Genomic DNA, 20,466 nt, shown 5'->3' with positions numbered 1-20,466 from the left:
ATACATTTGTTTATATTTAATTGATGTCTTTTTGTCCATTGTGAATATAAAGCTAGTAGTGCAGCATAAGAAAAAAAAGGTATGATGTGATGTGATATATGTTATGTATATTCTGCAGCCATAGGGTTAAAGGTATAAACATTGAAGATATGGAGTACATAGGTGTTTACATCAGGACTTCCTTCTGTCATCATGCAACATACATTCTCAGTGCTGAGCATTCAAATCCCCTTTTTATATGTCTTTGTAAACTGTCACAGCTACACAGTGATGCAGCTCTTCACTGTACATCATTAGCATAAATGTCATTGTAAGCCTGTCACAGTTATCTGTAATTAAGCAGCTCTGTAATTGCTCGAGTGCCATCACTGTTATTGTGCAACACATCAGAACACAGGCAGATTCATAGGCAAAAAGTCTCTATATTATTGTAGCAGCTACATTTTAGAGAGTAGAATTGGAATATTAAATTCTCCACTAGCCAGTCTGCACCAGTGCTGACTCATATCCCACCACCCTCAGTGTAGGAGAATACAGGAAACAGACATAGATATTATTACACATAAATCTGCAGAGTTTTTCTTTCCCTTTCAAAGGACAGAATCACAACATATGTGTTTATATGCTTTCCTTTTTCTTCTTTCCATATGTTTTCCCATCCTTTCTTCCACTCTCTTTCACACCCCTCCCCCCTCTCTAAAAGGTCAGCAGCATCTGTCTCCCCGGTGACCATCTCCGGGATCACGTGGCTTTGTTTCCATGGCAACCACAGGCTTGCCCAGTATGAGTTTGGCACTGGCACTGACCCGCTCTCCTTTCTGTCCCAGTCTGGCAGATATGCTAATGCGTTCGTGTGTGTGAGAGAGAGACAACATACAGATAAAGACTTATAGCCAGAGGCCTGTATGTGTAGGTGGTGCGTGTAAAGGTATTATTTACATTCCCCTGAGTGTAGAATGTGTGTGCATGTGTGACGTACAAACACACACACACACACACACACTGACACAAACAGGGTCAGAGGGTGTGATTGTTAAACTGTTTCCTGTAGTCACATTTCCTTCCTGTTGAGTAACTTTAAAGCTGTGTGTGTACATGAAGCTTCACAATGATCCCTGTGCACATATGAAATTTTATAAAAAAGTACTGTGTAGTTTGTTCTATATGTAAAAGCTCCCAATGTAACTTTTGGGATATGATGCATATACAAATTAAACTGTAAACTACTTTGCTACAAAAATACCAGCACACAATACACAAAGAAACAACAGCCAGCAGGTGGAACAAAATGTAACGGTCAACAGCCCGAGTGACACAACAGCACAATAAACACTTAAATGTCTGCAGACCTTGACATGAACATTTGGAATTGAACAATTTAAATGATTAAAAAAACAATACAACTGAGCAAACATAACACACACAAAAACAGATTGACCATGAATAGCACTGAGTATGACACGTTTTTCCACAGGTATTATCATGTGACTAAAAAAGCACATATGTAAACATCACCAGATTACATATAGGTGTGGGCCCAAGATCAAGTCCCGTACACATGATAAAATCTTTAATATAAAAATCCAAGATATCAGATGTTATGTCTTGGATTTTACAACCAAACAAACCTAGTAATATTGAGCTACCACAATACTGCTCTAAATTTGGTAAACAATGTGAGCTATTTGGGTGACATCATCACAAATCCAAATGTGTACAGATGATGTAAAAACAGAGCTTTTTATAGCTAACTGTACTCTACTCTAAGGCCACTTAAGCTCCTTCAATGCTGTGTTGAGAAATTTTCATGTAAAAATATGCGTTTCAATTTATTGATTCATGAAAGTGAATTTTAATTGCTGAAACTGCGGCCACACAAAAGCTGCATTTGCACAAAATGTACCCAGGACTTTTAGTCCCAGAGGCTACTATTAAAAGGATTAAACGGTTCCAACAGCCAACTGTTTGTTTGTGTCTTCACCATGGTATTAAGAGCTGTGAAAATTAGGCATATTAGTCTGCTGACGTATGTACTATTCTGAATTAAATACTATTCTGAATACTGTGAATCCCGAATTTCCCCCCCGGGGATTAATAAAGTATTTCTGATTCTGGTTCTGAGTACCAGACGAATCAGAGATGTTCAGCGCTGCAAGTCCCACGCTAAAGTCCCTGTACTTTTAGACAGTACAACCCATCTAGCAGGTACATTTTGGGGGTAAAATAAAGTCTATGGAACCTTTTTTAGACCATGATTCCTGCGATGGAAACACAACTATTGTGACACGGTATTCTTCTTGCTTCAGGAACTATTGGAAAAAAATGTCTGTATGTGATTGGCTTGGTAAGGACCAACAAAAACACTGAACCAATATATTGGTGCAACTGGAAAAATCTTCAAATCAACTTAACCTAAAGGCTCTAAATTTACAATCAATCTAAAGGAGAAAAAGCAGCAATTCATCAATTTAATCTGAACACTCACATCAAGGTTACTTTTTATTGCAACAATAATAAGCATTTTAGTTTGGTGGCTTGGCTCTAGTTATAGGACGCTGTGGGACAAATGCTGCATCTTGAATAACAGTCTTGGCATTAACTGACCAAAGCCACCTACTACTAAACTGGATCAAAGCCAAGAGACAGTGCAGTCCTGCAGGAGGCTGGGTGAGCCTTCAACACGCTGTGCCTCTCTGCCCTTATGCTTTTTTTAAACCAATGTTTAAATTACAAACACTCAAACACGTCAAACAGAAATAAGGTCATCACATCTTTAGTCAAAATTGTTGTCCATAAGGATGTTATCAGGAAAACCCCGCTCAACTTATTCTAAAGACTGAATAGATTTTAACGGCCTGATAATTAAACTGACAGATTAATCTGTAAAGCATTGCCATGAACCATAGCAGCAACCAATAACCACATTACACTTCCTAAAAAACAATAAAGCACAAAAGACTACATTAAATAAACACTGTGGTTCTAAAAACAGAAGCTAACACACTGATCACTCGCTGCTAATCCACATGGGCTGGATGGAGCAGGTAACTGGATCAACAAAGGGAAGTGAGTGAGTCTAAAAAGCAACTGTTGTCTTTCAGGCTAAAAACTTAACGAAACACATTGACACAATGCAAATAATCTAAATATTATTCATGATTGTAGTTTCTAAATTTCATATGTAACAAATAATCATAGACCTGAATGAAAAAAAAAATCATTTTAGGAAAATCTACCTTTTCGCTCTAATGCTTTAAGTTAGAAGAACAATAACCCCCAAAAAGGTGTAAATGGAACCAGCAGCTGGTTACGTATGCTTAGCACACACACTGTAAACAGATGTTAACAGCTAGCTTAGCTCTATTCAAAGATATCAAATTCTCCCAACCAAAATATAGTCTGACACTCCTTCATGACTAAATAATCCAGCACCTTTTTAGGGGCATTTTGTATTCTTCAATCAATGAGATATTGTGATGTATCGTGATATGATTGTCTTGCAATATCAATCACAGAATTGCTGTATTGTGATATTATCGTATTATATTGTATCCTGACTTACCCTGTGATTCCCACCCCTAGTTCAGACAGAGCAAAGCAAGCTGTTTCCAGACTTTAAGCTAAGCTAAACCAAGCTAATCTGATGCATATTTACCAAACAGAAGTGACAGTGGTATCAACTATCTCATTATATGCATCGTTTTACATACATTCTAAAATTTGTGATGTAAGTCATGCTTTCATTCACCAATGTGTTTAGCTAAAGTAATTATTCAATAAGGCAATTAGTTTATTGACGGAAAAATTATGTCATCTCATTTAAAAAAAAACAATGGACCGTGATTTAAGTTCCTGTTCTTAAATATGAGGATTTGCTGCTTCTCTTTGATGAACTGTTCATTATAATAAAACTGAATAACTTTTTGTTTCTGACTTTTGGATGGAAAATGAAACAACCTTGGGCTGCAGAATTACATTAATAGAGCTGTTTATGCTGGGGGTGAGAAGAGAACAAACTTTTCTGCATCCTACTTTTCAGCTCACAAAAATACCCAAATCTCCACGTAGGGAATTTATCAATCAGCTTCCCCTACTTTTAGGTACGTGTGTATGTGTGTGTGTTTGTGTGTCTGCATGCGTGTGCGTTTTAAAGGAAAAACAAACACACCCTGCCACATTCCAGCTGCTTTTTGCCAACATACACAGGTAGCTGTGTAAACAACTCAGCACAGACATATCCAGGATACTATAAGTTTTCCACAGCCTGAAATGTATTATTAATTATCATTTACCATTATTCTGTGTTGTACCATTACATAGCTAGTGCTACTTCAAAGCAGACTAGTAAAAACATGGCATGGCTTTTGAAAGATCAAATTTGGAGGTGCTGACATTTCACCTGATGAAGTAACTCATGATATCAGAACCAGTTTTGGAAATTGAATAGCGCTATCCAACATGCCTGAGAATGGTTCTCAGGCTTTTTTCCCTCCAGCAGAACACCTCTATGAACAGACATGTTCTCACACTCTTGTAAAATGCAGTTGTCTGAGATAAATAGCAGAATAAGTACTTATTGCCACTCAAATGCACGTCTGTTTATTTCAACCCCCTGCAATACTGTTAAGCTAAAGAGCAGGAAGTGGTTTATCTGTTTGTTGAAGCATACAAGATGCCGATGCCTCCACACAGGAACGTTCTGAGTGTAGTGGCCACAGCTGTTGAAGCTTCTATGCTTTTGGTTGCAATTACAATTAAGTAACGTGCAGTAACAAGTTAGTATGATGTCAGTAGTATAATATCCAGAATGAGGGGCTTCTGCACACCTACTCATGCTAACATTACGTTTTTAAGCTAGCATGAGTTGACTTATATTTGACTGATTATTTCTCAGTGAATTTACAATAAACCAGGCTAACATAGTGTGATGAGATTAAACTTTATCATTAAGTTTATATGTATGTGTATATATGTATAAGTACGTGTATGTACATGCATATATGTATATTATTCGGTGCAATTATTTTTCTGTATTTACATACTGTGCAATACTCAATGTCAATAGCAAAATGTTACACGCCATGTGTGTATGAAAATAACCTGTAAAATGTAATGTGCATTCTTCTATCTATATCTATATATATATAAGTAAAAGGGTGTAAATAATGTATATATGTATATATATATTCATTTTAATTGTAATATTATCGTTATTTTTTGTTGTTGCTGTTACTATCGTACTGTTATTTTTTGTATATACTATTCATCACTGTTTTCTGAGCTGTGGTAATGTTAATTTCAATAAAGATTAAGTTCAGAAATAAGATCAAGTTAGCTAGCCAGAGCCATTGATATCCATCACAGTTGGACATGTGGTAAAAAAAAAATTCCAGGACTAGGTCTGAAACAATTTTATCCCTGATGTGTTCTGAATTTGTTGTCATCGATCAGTTATAAGATAACATATCCCCAGAATTAGGGGCTTCTGTGCGCTGTACTAGGCTAACTATAGCATTTTAAGCTAACATTACTAATAAGAGGTAGGATGGAGCATTTCACCTGTGTACACTCACATGATTTCTAAATAACTGCAACAACTACCGCTAATGTCATCCCTGCTACTAGAATCCACTTTAGCTAGCCAGAGCTGATCATGTCTATGACAGCATCACGTGTGGAAGAAAAGTTTTGAAAGGCAGGAATGGGTGTCGCATACAAATTTACCTCAGTTTGTTTTCAATTTGTTCTCATTATTCATTTAGTTAGTGTGATATTAGAAGCATAATATCCAGATGAAGGGGCGTCTTTGTGCTTAACTACGCTAACGTTAGATAATATATCAAGCTATATTATTTGTGTGAGAGGGGGTTGAGCGTTAAACCTAAACCTTAATCTACAATAATTTCTTAATGCCTGCGAAACAATTGCTAACCCCAATTTATTTGTACTATTGGCATTGTCACCACTACTAGCCTCAATTGCTCACTAAAAAAATGTTACGATAGCTAGCCAAAACCAATCTTATTATTCAATCTTATTATTTCAAACAAATTTACCTCTAAAGAAATCATTTGCAGGAAGAAGTTTTTTGTTTTTTTTTATTATTCTGAAAGCTTCTGTATATAATCTGTAAAGATATCTGTAAAGATAGAGTTTTGCAACCCAATACCATGCTCATATCCTCATTTCTTTCTTAAACTTTTTTGAAAACTGGTTTCCCCACATCACAGGTCATTCTCTGAATCTCAGTGTAGTCTGATTGTAGTAGTCGAGCAGTTCACTGTGATTGTGTAAGGTTAATGAAAAATAAAGAAAGAGCTGAGGGAGGTAGCTGAAGGCTAAAGCTGTTTTACAGAAGTACCTAGCAAACGACAGAATCATTAGGAAGTCTAGCAACAAATTCATACACTTCATCTCTTATGTCTAAGTGGAAATGAAGCAAGTTCATAGGTTTCAAATAGCCAATAAGCATTCTGTAGGTGTTTGTAAGACAGCTAAGTCAGGCTATGCATGTGGCAGAAATATGATTTTATATGCTGTAGTGTGCCAATCTCAGATGGCTCTGTAACAGTCGACCAGATTTGGACAATTGTGATGCTTTTTGTGTGTTTTTTAATATATTGAACAAAAGGGTTTTCTGAATATAAGAAAAGGCTTTTGCTATTCAGTAGCAGGTGCTGGTTTGACATGATTCCCTAGGCAACAAACAGTAGCATTTAGTAGTAAACTACGCTGCTTCAGACCACAACTCTGCTTTTAGCTGCGCTGTGGTTGAAGAGGTCAGCGGTTAAATGTTTAAAGATCCAAGAAAATGTAAAGAATCCGTTTTTGACCTGACGACTGGCCTGAAAAAAAATATGTTCCTCTTTATGATCTTCCACCGCCAGCAATAGGAGGACATGTTTGAGCATGAAACACAGTCAATATCCATTGAGTAGTCTTTGTCATGTTAAATTCTGCTTAAACATCCAGTTGTTTAATGTCAAGACTGTTATACCCTAATTTCTGTTTATCTCTTCTGTTACACGGTATATCATCATATTATATTAAACTCTATGGTATTCTTTTCCATTGTCTCTCTCACTGAGTTAGTATGTCGTTAATGTCACAGCCTCATCATGCGCGTTAAGACATGTTTCACAATCCACAGAGCTCAACCAGCTGACTGCAGTTGTGAAGGGGGTGGGGGGTTGGGTAGGTTAGAAACAGCACTCCAGTAAAGAAAAGAGCTTCTGTTAAATTAAGATCTATGTTCAACAACACACACGCACACACATGCACACAGTCTGAGCTCAAGTCAGCAGGAAACACTGTGGTGAAATCTAAGAGGAAAATCCCCCAAGCAACCTGCATGCGCGTGTGATTTTGAACAAGGAGGAAGTCAGTCAAATAATTTCTTCAATGTCAATTTAAATAATAAAGTAAACTGAAGAGCACTCACTCACATCATAATGCAGACCTAAATCAAATCCACTCACGATCTTTGTTTAACATATAGGTATCTAATTACCCGATGTAGACTGTCCAGAACTAGCCAAACAACTGAAGCTCAGTATTTCCTAGTCAGTCATCATTAAACCTGCAGTACTTGATTTGACTTGGCAGTAGCTTATCAGTTGTCAAGCTTGTTAGCGAACAATTACCCTATTTGGGGCTGATTTTGTCTCAACAATTGCCTGAGAAAAATGTCTGGTTCAATTGCAGCTTTATGCTCCCCTAAGCATACGGGCGAGTTGCTAATTTGATGCTGGTCAGGTTGTGCACAGTGGGTAGAACAGCAGCCTCATGGGACGGATAAGAGAGAGCCAAAACGGTTAAGTTGTCAACCAGGAAAAACAGTACTGATATCGGCTAGAACACCTCCAAAGATACAAATGCGAACAGGTTTGAGCCTCATCTTGTTATTACACAATACAATATATGTAAAGTTATGACAATTAAGTAATAATCACTAACCTTGATTGGCCCAGTGCTGAACTGAATTTTCCTATTGGGCGGTGGGGGCTCCTCTTCCTCAGGGAGGCCTGGCATCTCAGAGCAGCTAGTCTCCGGCTGATACGCCTCCTCATCTTCCTCGTCCTCCTCGTCGTCTAGCTGGCTACCCCCAGAGTCCTCCTCCCCAAGCCCGCTGTAGGCACTGATATCTACCAGATCCCCTTCCGAATAATCGTCCTTCCTTGAGCCATCATCATCGTTCTCCTCGTCCTCTTCCTCACCCCTCCTCTCAGAGTCCACTTCTTTCTCCTCTGAGGAGGTAGAGGAACCTTGGGGCTCTTTTTCTCCATTTTCCAATGAGGCATGAACCTCGGCCTGCACGAGCCTGGCTCCAGCATCAGAGCCTGCGGTGGGGCCATCCTGTTCATCAGGGGCAGCAACTGTACTTGAGCCTCTGGCTTCAGTAGCTGTTGGCTTGGCGTCCGACTCAGGTTTGACTTCCGATGAGGAAGAGGAGGAAGTATTAGCCACTGAGGATGATGAGGAGTACGAGGAGCTGGAGAGCTCCTCTCTTGACTGTCCTAACCTCTCTTTCTCCTCACTGGCGACCACTCCTCCTGTCGTCCGCTGTATAGAATCTGTCGATTCTGGTACTTCTACTGCCTGGGCACTTACAACTCCTGCGGTCACCTCCTCACAGTCCTCCTTACTCGGAGAGTTCACCTTTCCCTGAGAGAGGGAAACAAAAAGAGATAATTTTATGATATAATCAATTCATAGTTTTTGGCATTTTTGCGTCACCGTCTTTTGGAGGCAAGTGACCATTATTTGAAAAAGAAAGAGAGGAGTGTCCAAAGGGTTAGCATATGCAAGGTTAATAGCAAACACTAGCGCTAGCTTAGTTAGCAAGGTGCACAGCTACTGTGACATTAGCCCTTTTTACATTGCGCTTCCTTTGCTGTTTACACTGACAACAAGAAGCAGCGCAGATGTAATGCCATCCCTTTGCGTGGTTTTACACAGCGTTCCAACGCTGTTCTGTCCATAACACTCAAACAACTTCTATCTCCTGTGTTACTACCTCTGATACCTCCTCAGTGCGTTTCGCCTCCGTGTGTTTTGAATTAAAGACGAGGCGCGATAGAGACATAACAGTCCTCCTTTGAACTGGCAATGTAAAAGGGGCTATTAATTGAGATGCTATTTTTTTGCCAGCAAAAAGAGGCTTGAAACAAAATGTTCTCAGAAAAAAATGATGAACCAACTTCTTGGAGTGCCTTTTAGTACAACTAAACTTGAACAAGGAATTATTTTAGGGCTCCAAGGTACCAACTTGTCAAAAACTTGTCAAATTAACATCATGCTGTACTGAAGAAGACTTAAACCGAGCGATTGAGGCCATCAACAAAATGTTTACCAAGGTAATAAATCAAGTGGGAAGTACAGACATTTTCTCATAAACTTAGATTGTAAATTGGATGTCTTTTGCAACCACTATAGGCACCCCTTATATACTTTTCAAACCTGGAGGCACCATCAACATCTCTTAAAAGATCTATGGTTTATGCACTTTCTTTCAACCAGCTTCCTTTACTTCTTCAGCGGTTTGTGACCTCCCACTGAAATTGAAGCCTTAAAGTCTTCTCACCTTCTTTCCGGCAGTCTCCGCTCTGGCTGGAGGTTTGGGCTTTGGTGCTAGGGCGGGACCTGACCGACGTTGGGGGAGGTAGAGATTGTTTTGCGGTTCGGGCTTTTCGAACACAGCACTGAGCTGGCTCACAGTCGGGCTGACGGCATCACCGGGCCCGACTGCAGCTGCAGCAGCGGGAACAGTTGCGGGAGGGGGAGTCGGAGCAGGGGGGTCGTCTAGCCGGTCTAAAGCCTCTGTGGAGCCATTGAAGCGAGCCACAACATCTAGGCGACTGTCCTGAAAGCCTGACGCCCGCTCCTTCTTAAGCAAGATCCGGTTGGTGGCAGCTTGCTTCTCCTGTATGAGGCAATACTCCGTCTAGTCAGTGAGATGTAGCTAAATCAGAACCCAAAAGTAAGTAATACAAAAAGACTTACCTGTAGAGTACGCTGTTCAAAGATCCTCCTTGTTTCCTGGAGCTTGGAAAAGCCTGCAGAGGAGACCCCACTGTCCCCGCCTGCTTTAGGGTCAAAACGGTTGACCCTCTCGGAGACCGTGGCCCCAAGTTTGAGCAGGGCGCTGTGGTCGACGTTCTCATTGAGGCTGGATGCCCTCGGCAGGGACAGTTTCACCGCCTGGTCTTTGCCTGCCAATGATAGCAAAGTTTACTGGAAAGATAGTTCAATTCCAGTTCCATCAAACATGGGTCTTTTTGGCAGGGCTTGACCATTGCTTGTAACAGTAATGCTAACATTGCACTCATAAAGTTAATGGCTGAAATATTAAAACTCTGAGCAATTTCCCAAAGCCAATAAAGAGCTAAACAGAGCCACCAACTAATAACCTGAAATCCCACAAAATATGTACTTAGCTAATGATATGCTAACTCTTAGGTAGGAGAATTACCAATCATTTTGGCTCCTTCCTCATCATCACCAGGAGACTGCATCTGCATGAACATGTTCTTGATACGGTGAACATTTGATCCATATCTTCGGCCCCTCCCGGTTGGGCGGGGCAAAAGGGCGGGCTTTGAGGCAGGGTCAGAGCCTCCGTTGGCGGCATTGTTTAGGTGGTCAGTGGCCTTCTTGAGCGCTGCCAGCCCTGCCTCATAAGCGTTGCGGTGAGGCGAGGGACTCCGCAGGTTGGAGCTCCCACCACTGCTCCCACTGGAGGCCCCATTGCCCCCAGTGGCCGTTGGGGGCTCAGTCTTCATCATGTTTGGTCAATCAAATACCTCTCAGTGAACAGCAGGTTAGCAGGGATGAGGATGGCAGCATCCTGGAGCTGTTAGACATTCACCTCCTGGATCACACACAGAGAGAAACAGATCATTTATATATTTGTGATCAATAATTTTAAATTAAATGGAATTTTTTTTACCATTTGTGCTTTTATTTCATCAAGACACAAGAAAGCTGACAAAAAACAGAAGTGAGAAATGAACTAGGAATGAACTAGGAGAGGTCAGTGCCTCAAACCCCCGGGACACGAGGCTGTCCAAAGTTACCACATAAAGGTCAGTGTACTTGTCACAAGGATTTCTGCTCAGCCTGTAAAAACCACATATATAATATCTTATATTATATAAGTATAATGTCTTTTGAGGCTCTGGAGGAAGTTTCTCAACTCTAAGAAAATAATCTTGGATTTAGCTTGAAACTTCAAACTTTCATCAGAGAGCCATCGTTACAGCCATAACAAAGACCCTGTTTAGTTGCACTACGGGAAAATATAGGATGCAGTGTTGTTGGAATAAAAGTCATCTAATGCCTTGATTTTTATCATTTAATAAATATGTCTCTTGTAGCTGTGCTAACTTGATGCAGAGCAGATCGCTAGACCTTTCAGCAAAAATGATCAGAACTAACTAACTAACTAACTCCAGCTTCTCAAAAGTGAATGTTTGCTGATTATTATTAGTCTTCTGGGGTTATATGGTAAATATAAACGTAGTTTTTTATTGGTGGCTGTTTATCATTAAATCTGCAGTGTACCAGAAAACAGAGGAAAAAATATTGTTACACTTAATTTTAATTAAAAAATAATATTGTTTTTAATATGACATCAAATAGTGCAAAACTTCTTCACTGTGTTTTTCTTAACACCCACATGGCGCTCCAGGAGCCGTCAAAATAATCCAATTAAAATGATGAGGCACCGTGACCTCACGCGTCACGTGTGTCTTTATGTTGCTGCTCTGAATGCCAAACTTTCTTTGTGACAAAGTCAGTGCATGACTACAGAGAACTCTCCTGGTCCCCAGATAGCAAAATGTTTGCTCATGATTACAATCTAATTAACTGGCTGATTACGTTTGCACCTTGTGCTGTCAGATCTGTGCTAAAGCCGTGTCTGATGTTTTCATCAGCTTCATTTCTAAAACTGAATCTTCTGACAACAACAGCAAAGTTGTGACACACAAAATTATTGCATTGGTTCTCTTTATATAATAAAGATATGATCATAAAAACAATCCCTTCATACAGGGAAAAAAAGAGTTTAAAACAAGTGGATGTGAAAATGTGATCAGATTTTTTGTTTGTTTGTCTGTTTGTTTTTTGACCACAAAACAAATATATAGAGGTCTAAAGGAAATGTTTATTTTATAAGTAAAGTTTGATAGTAAAATGTTTATAAGACAAATCGCAGTAACTAAGGCCACTTTCGCTTTCTCTTTCTGAGCATGTTCTTATGCTAATAAGCTGAATCATCATACTTACAATGTCTATACTTACTTTGTTTTCTTTGCTAGCTTGCCTGGCTTCCAATGATTTGAGGTCATGCTAGCAGTTTTGAAACTAGCTTACAAAACATTCAGACCAGAAAAGCAGAACAAATGCATTAAACAAAAAGCTGTAGGCCTACATTTTGGGGGGGCTACAGCTGAAAACTACCTTAATGTTTGAAGCGAGAGCAAGTAACCACTTAGCTTAGCTAAGCAAAAAGAGCTGAAAAAAACAGCTAGCTAGCCTGGCATGGTTCAAGGATATAACATTACTGCTCCAGGAGACATAACTTGTTAGCAAATGATTAGGCTAAATGATAACAATGGTTACTTATTTAATGTAATTTTTTTTTAATCAATTCTAGTTAGTTTGCCTTTAATAACCATACACTTAATGCAAATATGTAGAAGAACTGAATTAGCATAGCAATAGCCAACAGAGCCAAACAACCAAAACTAAGCACCACCTGCAGAAACACAAACTTCATCGAACAAGAAGTTCACAAGAAGTTCAGAGAGATGCTTCAGTCCCACATCCAAAAGCAGGACACAACATTTTAATAGAACAAAGACCCACTGTTAATGTTAAATTAAAAATAAATGGGTTTGTAACTCAGACAATTACTTAATGTGGACGGGGCCAGAAATACATCTGGCCCCGTCCACATCACACTCAGACTGTGGGATTTGTGTGAAAATTCACAGATGAGGTGTGAAGATTCATACTGACGTTTAAGTTGCACTGTCACAATGATAAATGTAGCCTACTTATTTTGATTAAATGCTCCTCAATACAAAACAAACACAATTGGAAGTATAATACTGTACAGCCTTGCCTTATAGTTTTGTCTTTGTGTGTCTTTGTGTGTATATTTTATATATTTTGTTATCTAATTTTGTACTTTTTTTATATATATATATATATATCGATAGATATATATATTTTGATCTTTATTTTTTACCCTCTGTGTGCTGATTCTTTCCTATTGTATTGTACTGTATAAGCTGCTGGAGACTGAATTTCCCAGAGGGAGTCATCCCAAAGGGATCAATAAAGTTGAGTCTAAGTCTAAGTCTAAGTCTTTGAGCCCAAACAACAGAATACTGAATTCAAATGTGTCCCACTGTCATAAATTGCTTAAGCATTTGGCCTTTGAAAGGGAGTAAACTTTGAACAAGACTAGCTCTGTGAAGCTGTTCTTGAGCACAGCAGTGCTACATGCTAACGCTGCTCCTGCTGTAACATGCGCTCAATGATGCTACCTGGTCAGCAATGCTAATATGCGAATGCTAAGTAGGTATAATTTTTACCATACCACTAAGTTTAGTGTTTTTGATAGCTAACATTTGCTAATTAGCAATAAATATGTACAGCTAAAGCCAACAGGGATTTCATTACTTTTGCTATCATCTGGTCTAAAAGATATCGATAAATTAAGATCTAGCGATGGTGCTAAAAAAAAGGACAACACCAGAATTGTCACAAATCATCCTTAGGGTTAACATAAATATTTGTATCAAAATTCAGAGTAGCTCTTCCAATATTTTTTAGACATTCACTTTCAGGCCCAAAATGGCAAACATCATAGCATGAGAGGAAATCGGCAGTTATTCTAAAAATGACTTGTTTGTCTGCTTGTCTTGTGTTAGCACACACAGATCCATTCATTCATCACAAGAGCTACTAGTGCAAACATTATGCAACAATATGCTGCAACATGCATCTGATCTACATCTGACAACATGTTTGATCATGTTGCTGTTTGTGTGCTGGGTCACATTCTTTTCCATGGCAACACAAACAAGCTCAGTGTTAATAGGAGATTGTATTGTTACAGAATTAAACTGTCTTTAGGTTGTTATAACTTATTAAAAAAAACTAACCTAACTAAAATAAACACTTGTTAACATTTCTGGCAGGAGTTCTTGGGACTGTAAGAGCCATCCTGTGTGTTCATGTCTGGCCGAACACTGAGGATGATGGGACACACACAAACTGCGACCACGTTATGTCTTGTGACACTGTCTTGTCCCACACACTGATCATGTGAACTTAAGTGAGCAAATCCACTTTAAAGCAAATAACCATTACACACGCCGCTAGAAATTTACACACACGTACACACAAATAATACACCTCCTGGCCTTTTTCCTTTTATTGTTAAAAGGAATCTGGTGGCTCCAGGTCTGACTGATAAACAAATGTACACCGCAGACAAAGACAATGTGACTACAGACTCCATAACGCAAACTCAGCATGACAGAAAATGGTGTTCCTTGTAGTTGCAAAAAGAATTTAAAATATAGTGTGCACATTCACTCTCTTTCTTTCCGAGAACAAATGGGTTTTCATTCCTTTGGTTGTCCTGTTCGAGGACTGGGACATTTTTAGGCATGTTAGTTATTTGGTGAGGCATCACTCCCACTTGGCCAAAAATATCAAAACATAAGACATCATTTTGTGTTACAAAAGGAGACGTCGGTTTGTTGGTTGTGTTCCCTGTTGTGATTACTGTCATTGATTTCCTGTGAAATACCTCTATCAATCCCATCTATGCATACTGACTTGCCTATTTTGTAACTAGATTCCAACGTATTGTTTACCAAGAGCTGTCTTCCTTCTCCCACGATTGTTGCACACGCACAATGTTAGTCAGGTCAATACAGTCTAAAATTAAAACATCACAGCACAACCACTGCCTGCCTGCACCAATAATACTCGGCATATTGAGGTAAATGACTATTGACTGATAATCTATTGATGGGAGGCCCCTGAGCAGCCCCTCCCATCACTAAATACAGGCTACACCATACACACAAACAGCCTAGCCTGTGTTTTTCTAAATGACATGTGTTAAGTGTTTGGGTGGTTAGTAGTGCAAATGACCTTATGTCTTGCTCTAGTGTAACACTGAGGACTGGAGCTCGGTGTATTGTGTCACATCTGTCCGTTTGTTTTCGTGCCTTTTCAATAGACACAGTCACTGAGACAGACACGGCAGCCGCTGATGTAGACGCTTCTCTTGGTAATATAATGCCCATTCAGTCATAAGTAATAAGTCCTCAAGTCTCACTGCTTGCACAGCATCTCTGCATCAGTTCTCTGCTCGTCAATGTGCGTCACGCACACAATGTTCAACAGAAGGCACATTATGGCAACTACAATGACTCCATCTATTCACAGCACAATCCCTGCATCTGTAGAGGAGACTCCCGGGCCTGGCCTCGTGCAATGGTTCATTCTGGCAGACACACACTGCGTGCTCCTGCTGCTGCTGGCTAGAGAGAGGCTTTGTTGGCATATACGACAGACATATGCTGCTAGCGCCGAACTTCCTAACAAAAACATAGTCCTTAATGTTGCGTTGCTTCTGAAGGAATATATATCAACCCCAAGTTAAATATAACCGCCACTTCCAATAACAAAGAGCCATATGTTTATTCGGCGCGGATATAATACATTGAGAAGTATTTACTGTAGTTAAAAAGTAAAATTATTTGTGGTGCCCCTGTCGTCGCCGCATGCCACTTCCGTTAAATACACATAGGCGGAAAGTGACGTGCACTACGCTCGCACTATTTAAGATTTAATTTGTATTTAAATTAAACAGGGTTTGTTGATTCAGTAACAAGACGAACTCACCAAAACACATCGGGATGTCCAGGGAAATCTTAGCTCACGTCATTGGAGGTGTTTGCTTCAGCACGTAAGTACGAGAATGAAAAACAGCAGGATTTGTAGGGGAGTTCGGCGAGACGTTCTTTCTGGAGAAGAGAGAACGCAGCTCGGGTATTCCGGATGTATTTTTTCTGCTGTGATTTATCACGTTTTTAAAATCCCGTACATTACAAATCAACTGTTATTGTTGTGTCTGTGTTATAACGTGTCACCGGCCGGTTATGAACCCCGATGCAGACGGACAGCAGGCCCTGCTGGGTGTCTGTCTACTGCGCTGCGTCGCTTCCTTCCTGCAGCCTCTCCTTCACAGACAAACGGCATATTTGAACACAGGTCTAACCACGTAAACTAGGAGATCACTAGAGCGTCTGTCCGCCGCTTACTGTACCTTATGTTCCAGTGTGTTGGAAGCAGCCCGGTCCCCGTTAGGATCTGTACTAAAGACAGTCCATTGTCCTGCTGCTGCTGATTCCTCCTGCGAGCGAACAGACTGAGTGCCTGATTCCCCTCTGCTCCTCCCTCCCTCCCTCTTCTCCTCCTCCGCCTCCTCCCCCCTACCAAACATTTGCCTCCATCCCTCTTCCTCTCTCCTCCGCAGCCCAACTCTCCTGCATCGGCGTCCATTCTTCATCCTTCCTTCTGCTCCTTTTTCTGCCTTTTCTCTATTTTCCAAATAATGTCTTCATGATTTTCTTTATTATCTTCCTCCTTTATACTCTCCGTCAACCCACACCCTTCTCCAGCCTCCTTCATAACTCTTTGTCCCATCAGGTGTTTTAGAAGGTGTTCTCCCCTCTAAAGATGCAGATCAAGATTATTCTAACATTTTACCTCATAGTGATTAATCCGCCTATAAAGTGTAGTAGGCTATGTAATTCATTGCCATTAGGGAAATTCAACAGAAAGGGACAGCCAACTGGTTTGACATACTGTAAACTAACTGGTTACCTGTTTAGGTGGCTGGCTGACTATAACAAATTGCTTTTAGGAGATGACACCTGAGTGTAAGAAGCTTTTCACTTACAGGACGGAGATTCCGCGACCTCTGCTGACCAAAGTCGCGATGTACAACTAAAGTAAGAAAATCACTTAATGTAGTAAAGTTGAATGACAATGGGGCCTTAAACTACTGTAAACATTCCCAAGTGAATCAAAGCTGTACTTGACAAAAATATTGAGTTAGTGTACTTTGTAACACCGCTGCTCAGTTTTACAGACAGGCTCAGACATTTAAAGAGTACGCACATCCTATACAGCAGGGGTATTCAACTAAAATTTAAAGAGGTCCAGTTCGAGAAAATTTCTTGAAGTAAAGGTCCAGAAGATCATGATGGCTAACTATTTAGTGCAGGGGTATTCAACTAAAATTTAAAGAGGTCCAGTTCGAGAAAATTTCTTGAAGTAAAGGTCCAGAAGATCATGATTGCTAACTATTTAGTGTGATATATATCTAAGTAGCCTAGTAGTTGTATCCACATCTGCATGTAATAAATACCTCAGTCAAATCAAATGAATTCAGTACAATTCAAAAACCTTTTGACAATTTTTATTGTCATGTAACACAGAACTGAACATATATGTATGACTGCCAATATGTATAATGTTCTCTCATTTACTAAATAAAAGTAGGGCTGCATTTCAAAATAAGAGCAAATAAAGAAAATGTGAAAATTGTACATGTTCAAATAAAGTGCTTAACTTCAGAAAAATAAAATAAAGGAAGGAAAAGTTTGAATTCCCCCTTTTCTGTTTAACATCTCGACTCAACAGTCTCAACCAATTTTGCAGATAATAAATCTCAACACATTTTTACAATTGAACAGTTGTAGAGGTTCATTTTCTTCCCCTCTTATATTCAACTCTCCCACTTTTTTTGCTCAGTGAGAGAATTGAGCTCTAGCTTGTCTCAAGCGCAGTAGTCTCTATCTCTCCCTTTCTCCGTCTTTTTCTCAACTTTCTCCGGCACAGTCGTCTCTATTTCTCCCTTTCTCCGTTTGTCTCCGTCTTACTCCGTCTTTCTCTGTCTGCGCTGTAAAGTCACAGTGTTTACTGTCTGGAATGCACAGACTTGATTGGCTGAGTAGTATCACGTGGGATGGCTTAACTTGCATGTAATTGGTCTGTACGTTTCATCCACTAAACCACTACCGTAAAGACTACAAAAGCTGCGCCGCTTAAAATAGAAGCGCCCCGTCAGGTTTTGAATCATAATCCTTCTGTTTTTGGCTGTAGGTCTGGGTCCGTATGGGACAGCTTCTGGGTCCGGACCCGGACCACGGTCCGCCAGTTAGTGACCTCTGCTATACAGAAATAAAATTAACATTAAAAAATAAGGTATTTCAAGTAACAAAATTCGAGGCACTCTTAGTTTTGTGTTTTTAGCATATATCATATTGTAAATAGAAATTCATCAATATATGAGCAGTATAGTTTTGCTGCCTGAGCTGAAGCTACTTTAACTACTTTGATTAGAGGCCTACCTATCTATACTTGTTTTGTAATGTCATCTTTGCTCTTATATTTGGACCATGAACACACTTAAATAGAACCCTCTGACAACTTCATAGATCGAATCGCCTCGGTTAACCTGCTAAAAAATTGATAGATGCTGCACAATGTGTGGACTTTTGCTGTCAAATAAATTTGGTGGAGTAAAGAATACATTTTTTAGAGAGCTGGATAAAGTTGAAAATAGAAATACTCAAAGTAGGCCTACAAGTACCTGAAAATGCGCTTAACATACGATACTTGAATAAATGTTCTTATTTTCATCAGAGCAGAGGCCTAAATATCCTGGACATTGTGCTTTAGTCTAGGATTTTTATCTCAGGTTTGTATTTTAGAAATATTCGAACTGTGTCTATCATTTGCTTTCCTCGCACATTTAATTTAACTACCAGACAGTGGAACAACAGATTCTTTTCCTTTGTAATATCACCTATTAATAAACTAGCTGAACTGGTATATGACCAGGGCCACACCTGTTTCTAAGGTCAATTAAAGTAATTATTATTATTAAATACATACTTGTTCCTGCCGTTTGCCACATTTCCTGCTGTGAAGGTGTCGTACTTTTTTAAACAGAGATAAAAATTACGGCTGACTTTATTTTTAAATGATTTAACCGGAAATGTCGTATAGGTAATATTTCTGCCTTGACGCTGGGCTCAGGTGCCTGTTGACGTGTGTGTACATTATTCACGAGTGTTCACTGCCCTCTAGTGGTCACAGGGGGAAATGCAGCAGTAATTTAAAGTAATAGCGAATATGCAGACCTAATTACCGGCACTTGTGGATTAGTTAATCTTCTATAATATACTTATATCACATTTTTCATTAATGTCATTATCACAGTTACCAACAGTCACATGACTTTTGCTTAAATTTATTTATACATTATTTATATAGTGCTACTTGCTATCGACGTTGTCACCAAAACTTCCGGTAATTACATTTCAAAATAAAGTAGCTAAACTGAAAAAAATCCGGAGTTCATTAATGATTCCGAACAAAACTCCACATTTCTCAGTGGGAACACAGCTATACTGATACTGATTATTATTGTTAGTCTTTATTCGTATAAATAGTGGTATTAATAAGTATTGAGGCAATTAGTAAATATTATAAACTATGTTCATCTATTTAATGTATGAGATGTAGTTCGCTAAAAATGTTTTGATTTAGTCCGTTTCCAGCTTCAGTATTAATTAAGGGTTTTCGCTATCAAACATGATGCAAGTAAATTAGCTTTACCATTGCACCATATAAACAAAGTGTATGGCCTGCCAAAGCTCTCACTTTTTCTCACGTTTACCAGCTGTTTTTAATGGTTTTTGCGGATGGCGCAACTCAGCCAAGGTTAGTGTCTTCCATTTTCCACTTTAGGATTTTAAAATTGTCTGTTCTGTTCTGTTCTGAAAAACAAATTTTCATTTCGACATCCAATTTAATCACAGGGTCATTATCCCGAGTGCTGAAATATTATACTAATTTATTTGCCATTTGTCTTTTAATTTTTTCATTAAACTTTGTCATTTTATTCCTGGTTGTAATGGAGATGATGGATGGCTTTGGCCGTAAATTGCAGCAAAAAAATCTGTGCGACAAGTTGTAGCAGACACATGTTGACAGTAGAGGGCAGCAGATATACCTTTATGTGTAGTGGTTATGACGTATTCTCTACATAGAACATTTGACACTGAATTTCAAGAAGGCAAATCTGTTAACAAGATCCCATCGAGAATGTGTGATCCTAAGTTCTGCCCCAGAACACACTCTACCCAAAAACATTTTCATGACTCATGGATTCTGCATGATAACAGTCAAATGATCAGTTATTGCGTAAGATTGTTCATAATGTTCATAATGTTCATATTAAAACATTTAAAATTTGAATGGCAAAATATGTCATATTCTGACTTTTGATTAATATCAAGGATTAAAAAAACACTACACACTAAGTACTATTGTGTGTAGCATGTAAAAATTGTTTCT

The 20,466-nt window shown here is 39.2% G+C and overlaps 1 protein-coding gene across 3 annotated transcripts in view; it reads right to left on the bottom strand.

Moving 5' to 3' along the window:
* LOC138602613 (neurabin-2-like) overlaps positions 1 to 16,453 on the bottom strand; it is a 30,485-nt gene extending 14,032 nt beyond the window's left edge. The window contains exons 1-6 of one of the 3 annotated variants that reach the window (XM_069674097.1): positions 16,361 to 16,453; positions 15,937 to 16,274; positions 10,472 to 10,870; positions 10,003 to 10,211; positions 9,584 to 9,922; positions 7,957 to 8,664 (exon numbers count right to left, since the gene is read on the bottom strand). In XM_069674097.1, coding sequence (XP_069530198.1) covers positions 7,957 to 8,664; positions 9,584 to 9,922; positions 10,003 to 10,211; positions 10,472 to 10,784 — 1,569 coding nt within the window. In that variant the 5' untranslated portion in view covers positions 10,785 to 10,870; positions 15,937 to 16,274; positions 16,361 to 16,453. The remainder of the gene's footprint in view (positions 1 to 7,956; positions 8,665 to 9,583; positions 9,923 to 10,002; positions 10,212 to 10,471; positions 10,871 to 15,936; positions 16,275 to 16,360) is intronic. The other 2 variants (XM_069674096.1, XM_069674098.1) reach the window with 2 other exon arrangements.
* Between the last annotated feature and the right edge of the window lie 4,013 nt (positions 16,454 to 20,466).

The sequence above is a fragment of the Semicossyphus pulcher genome, unplaced genomic scaffold (assembly GCF_022749685.1).
Source record: "Semicossyphus pulcher isolate SPU_LCO1_2020_fin unplaced genomic scaffold, fSemPul1.0.p SCAF_23, whole genome shotgun sequence".
Classification (NCBI taxonomy): domain Eukaryota; kingdom Metazoa; phylum Chordata; class Actinopteri; order Labriformes; family Labridae; genus Semicossyphus; species Semicossyphus pulcher.
The sequence above is the reverse complement of the archived record's forward strand: the minus strand, read 5'-3'. Positions and strand labels throughout refer to the sequence as shown.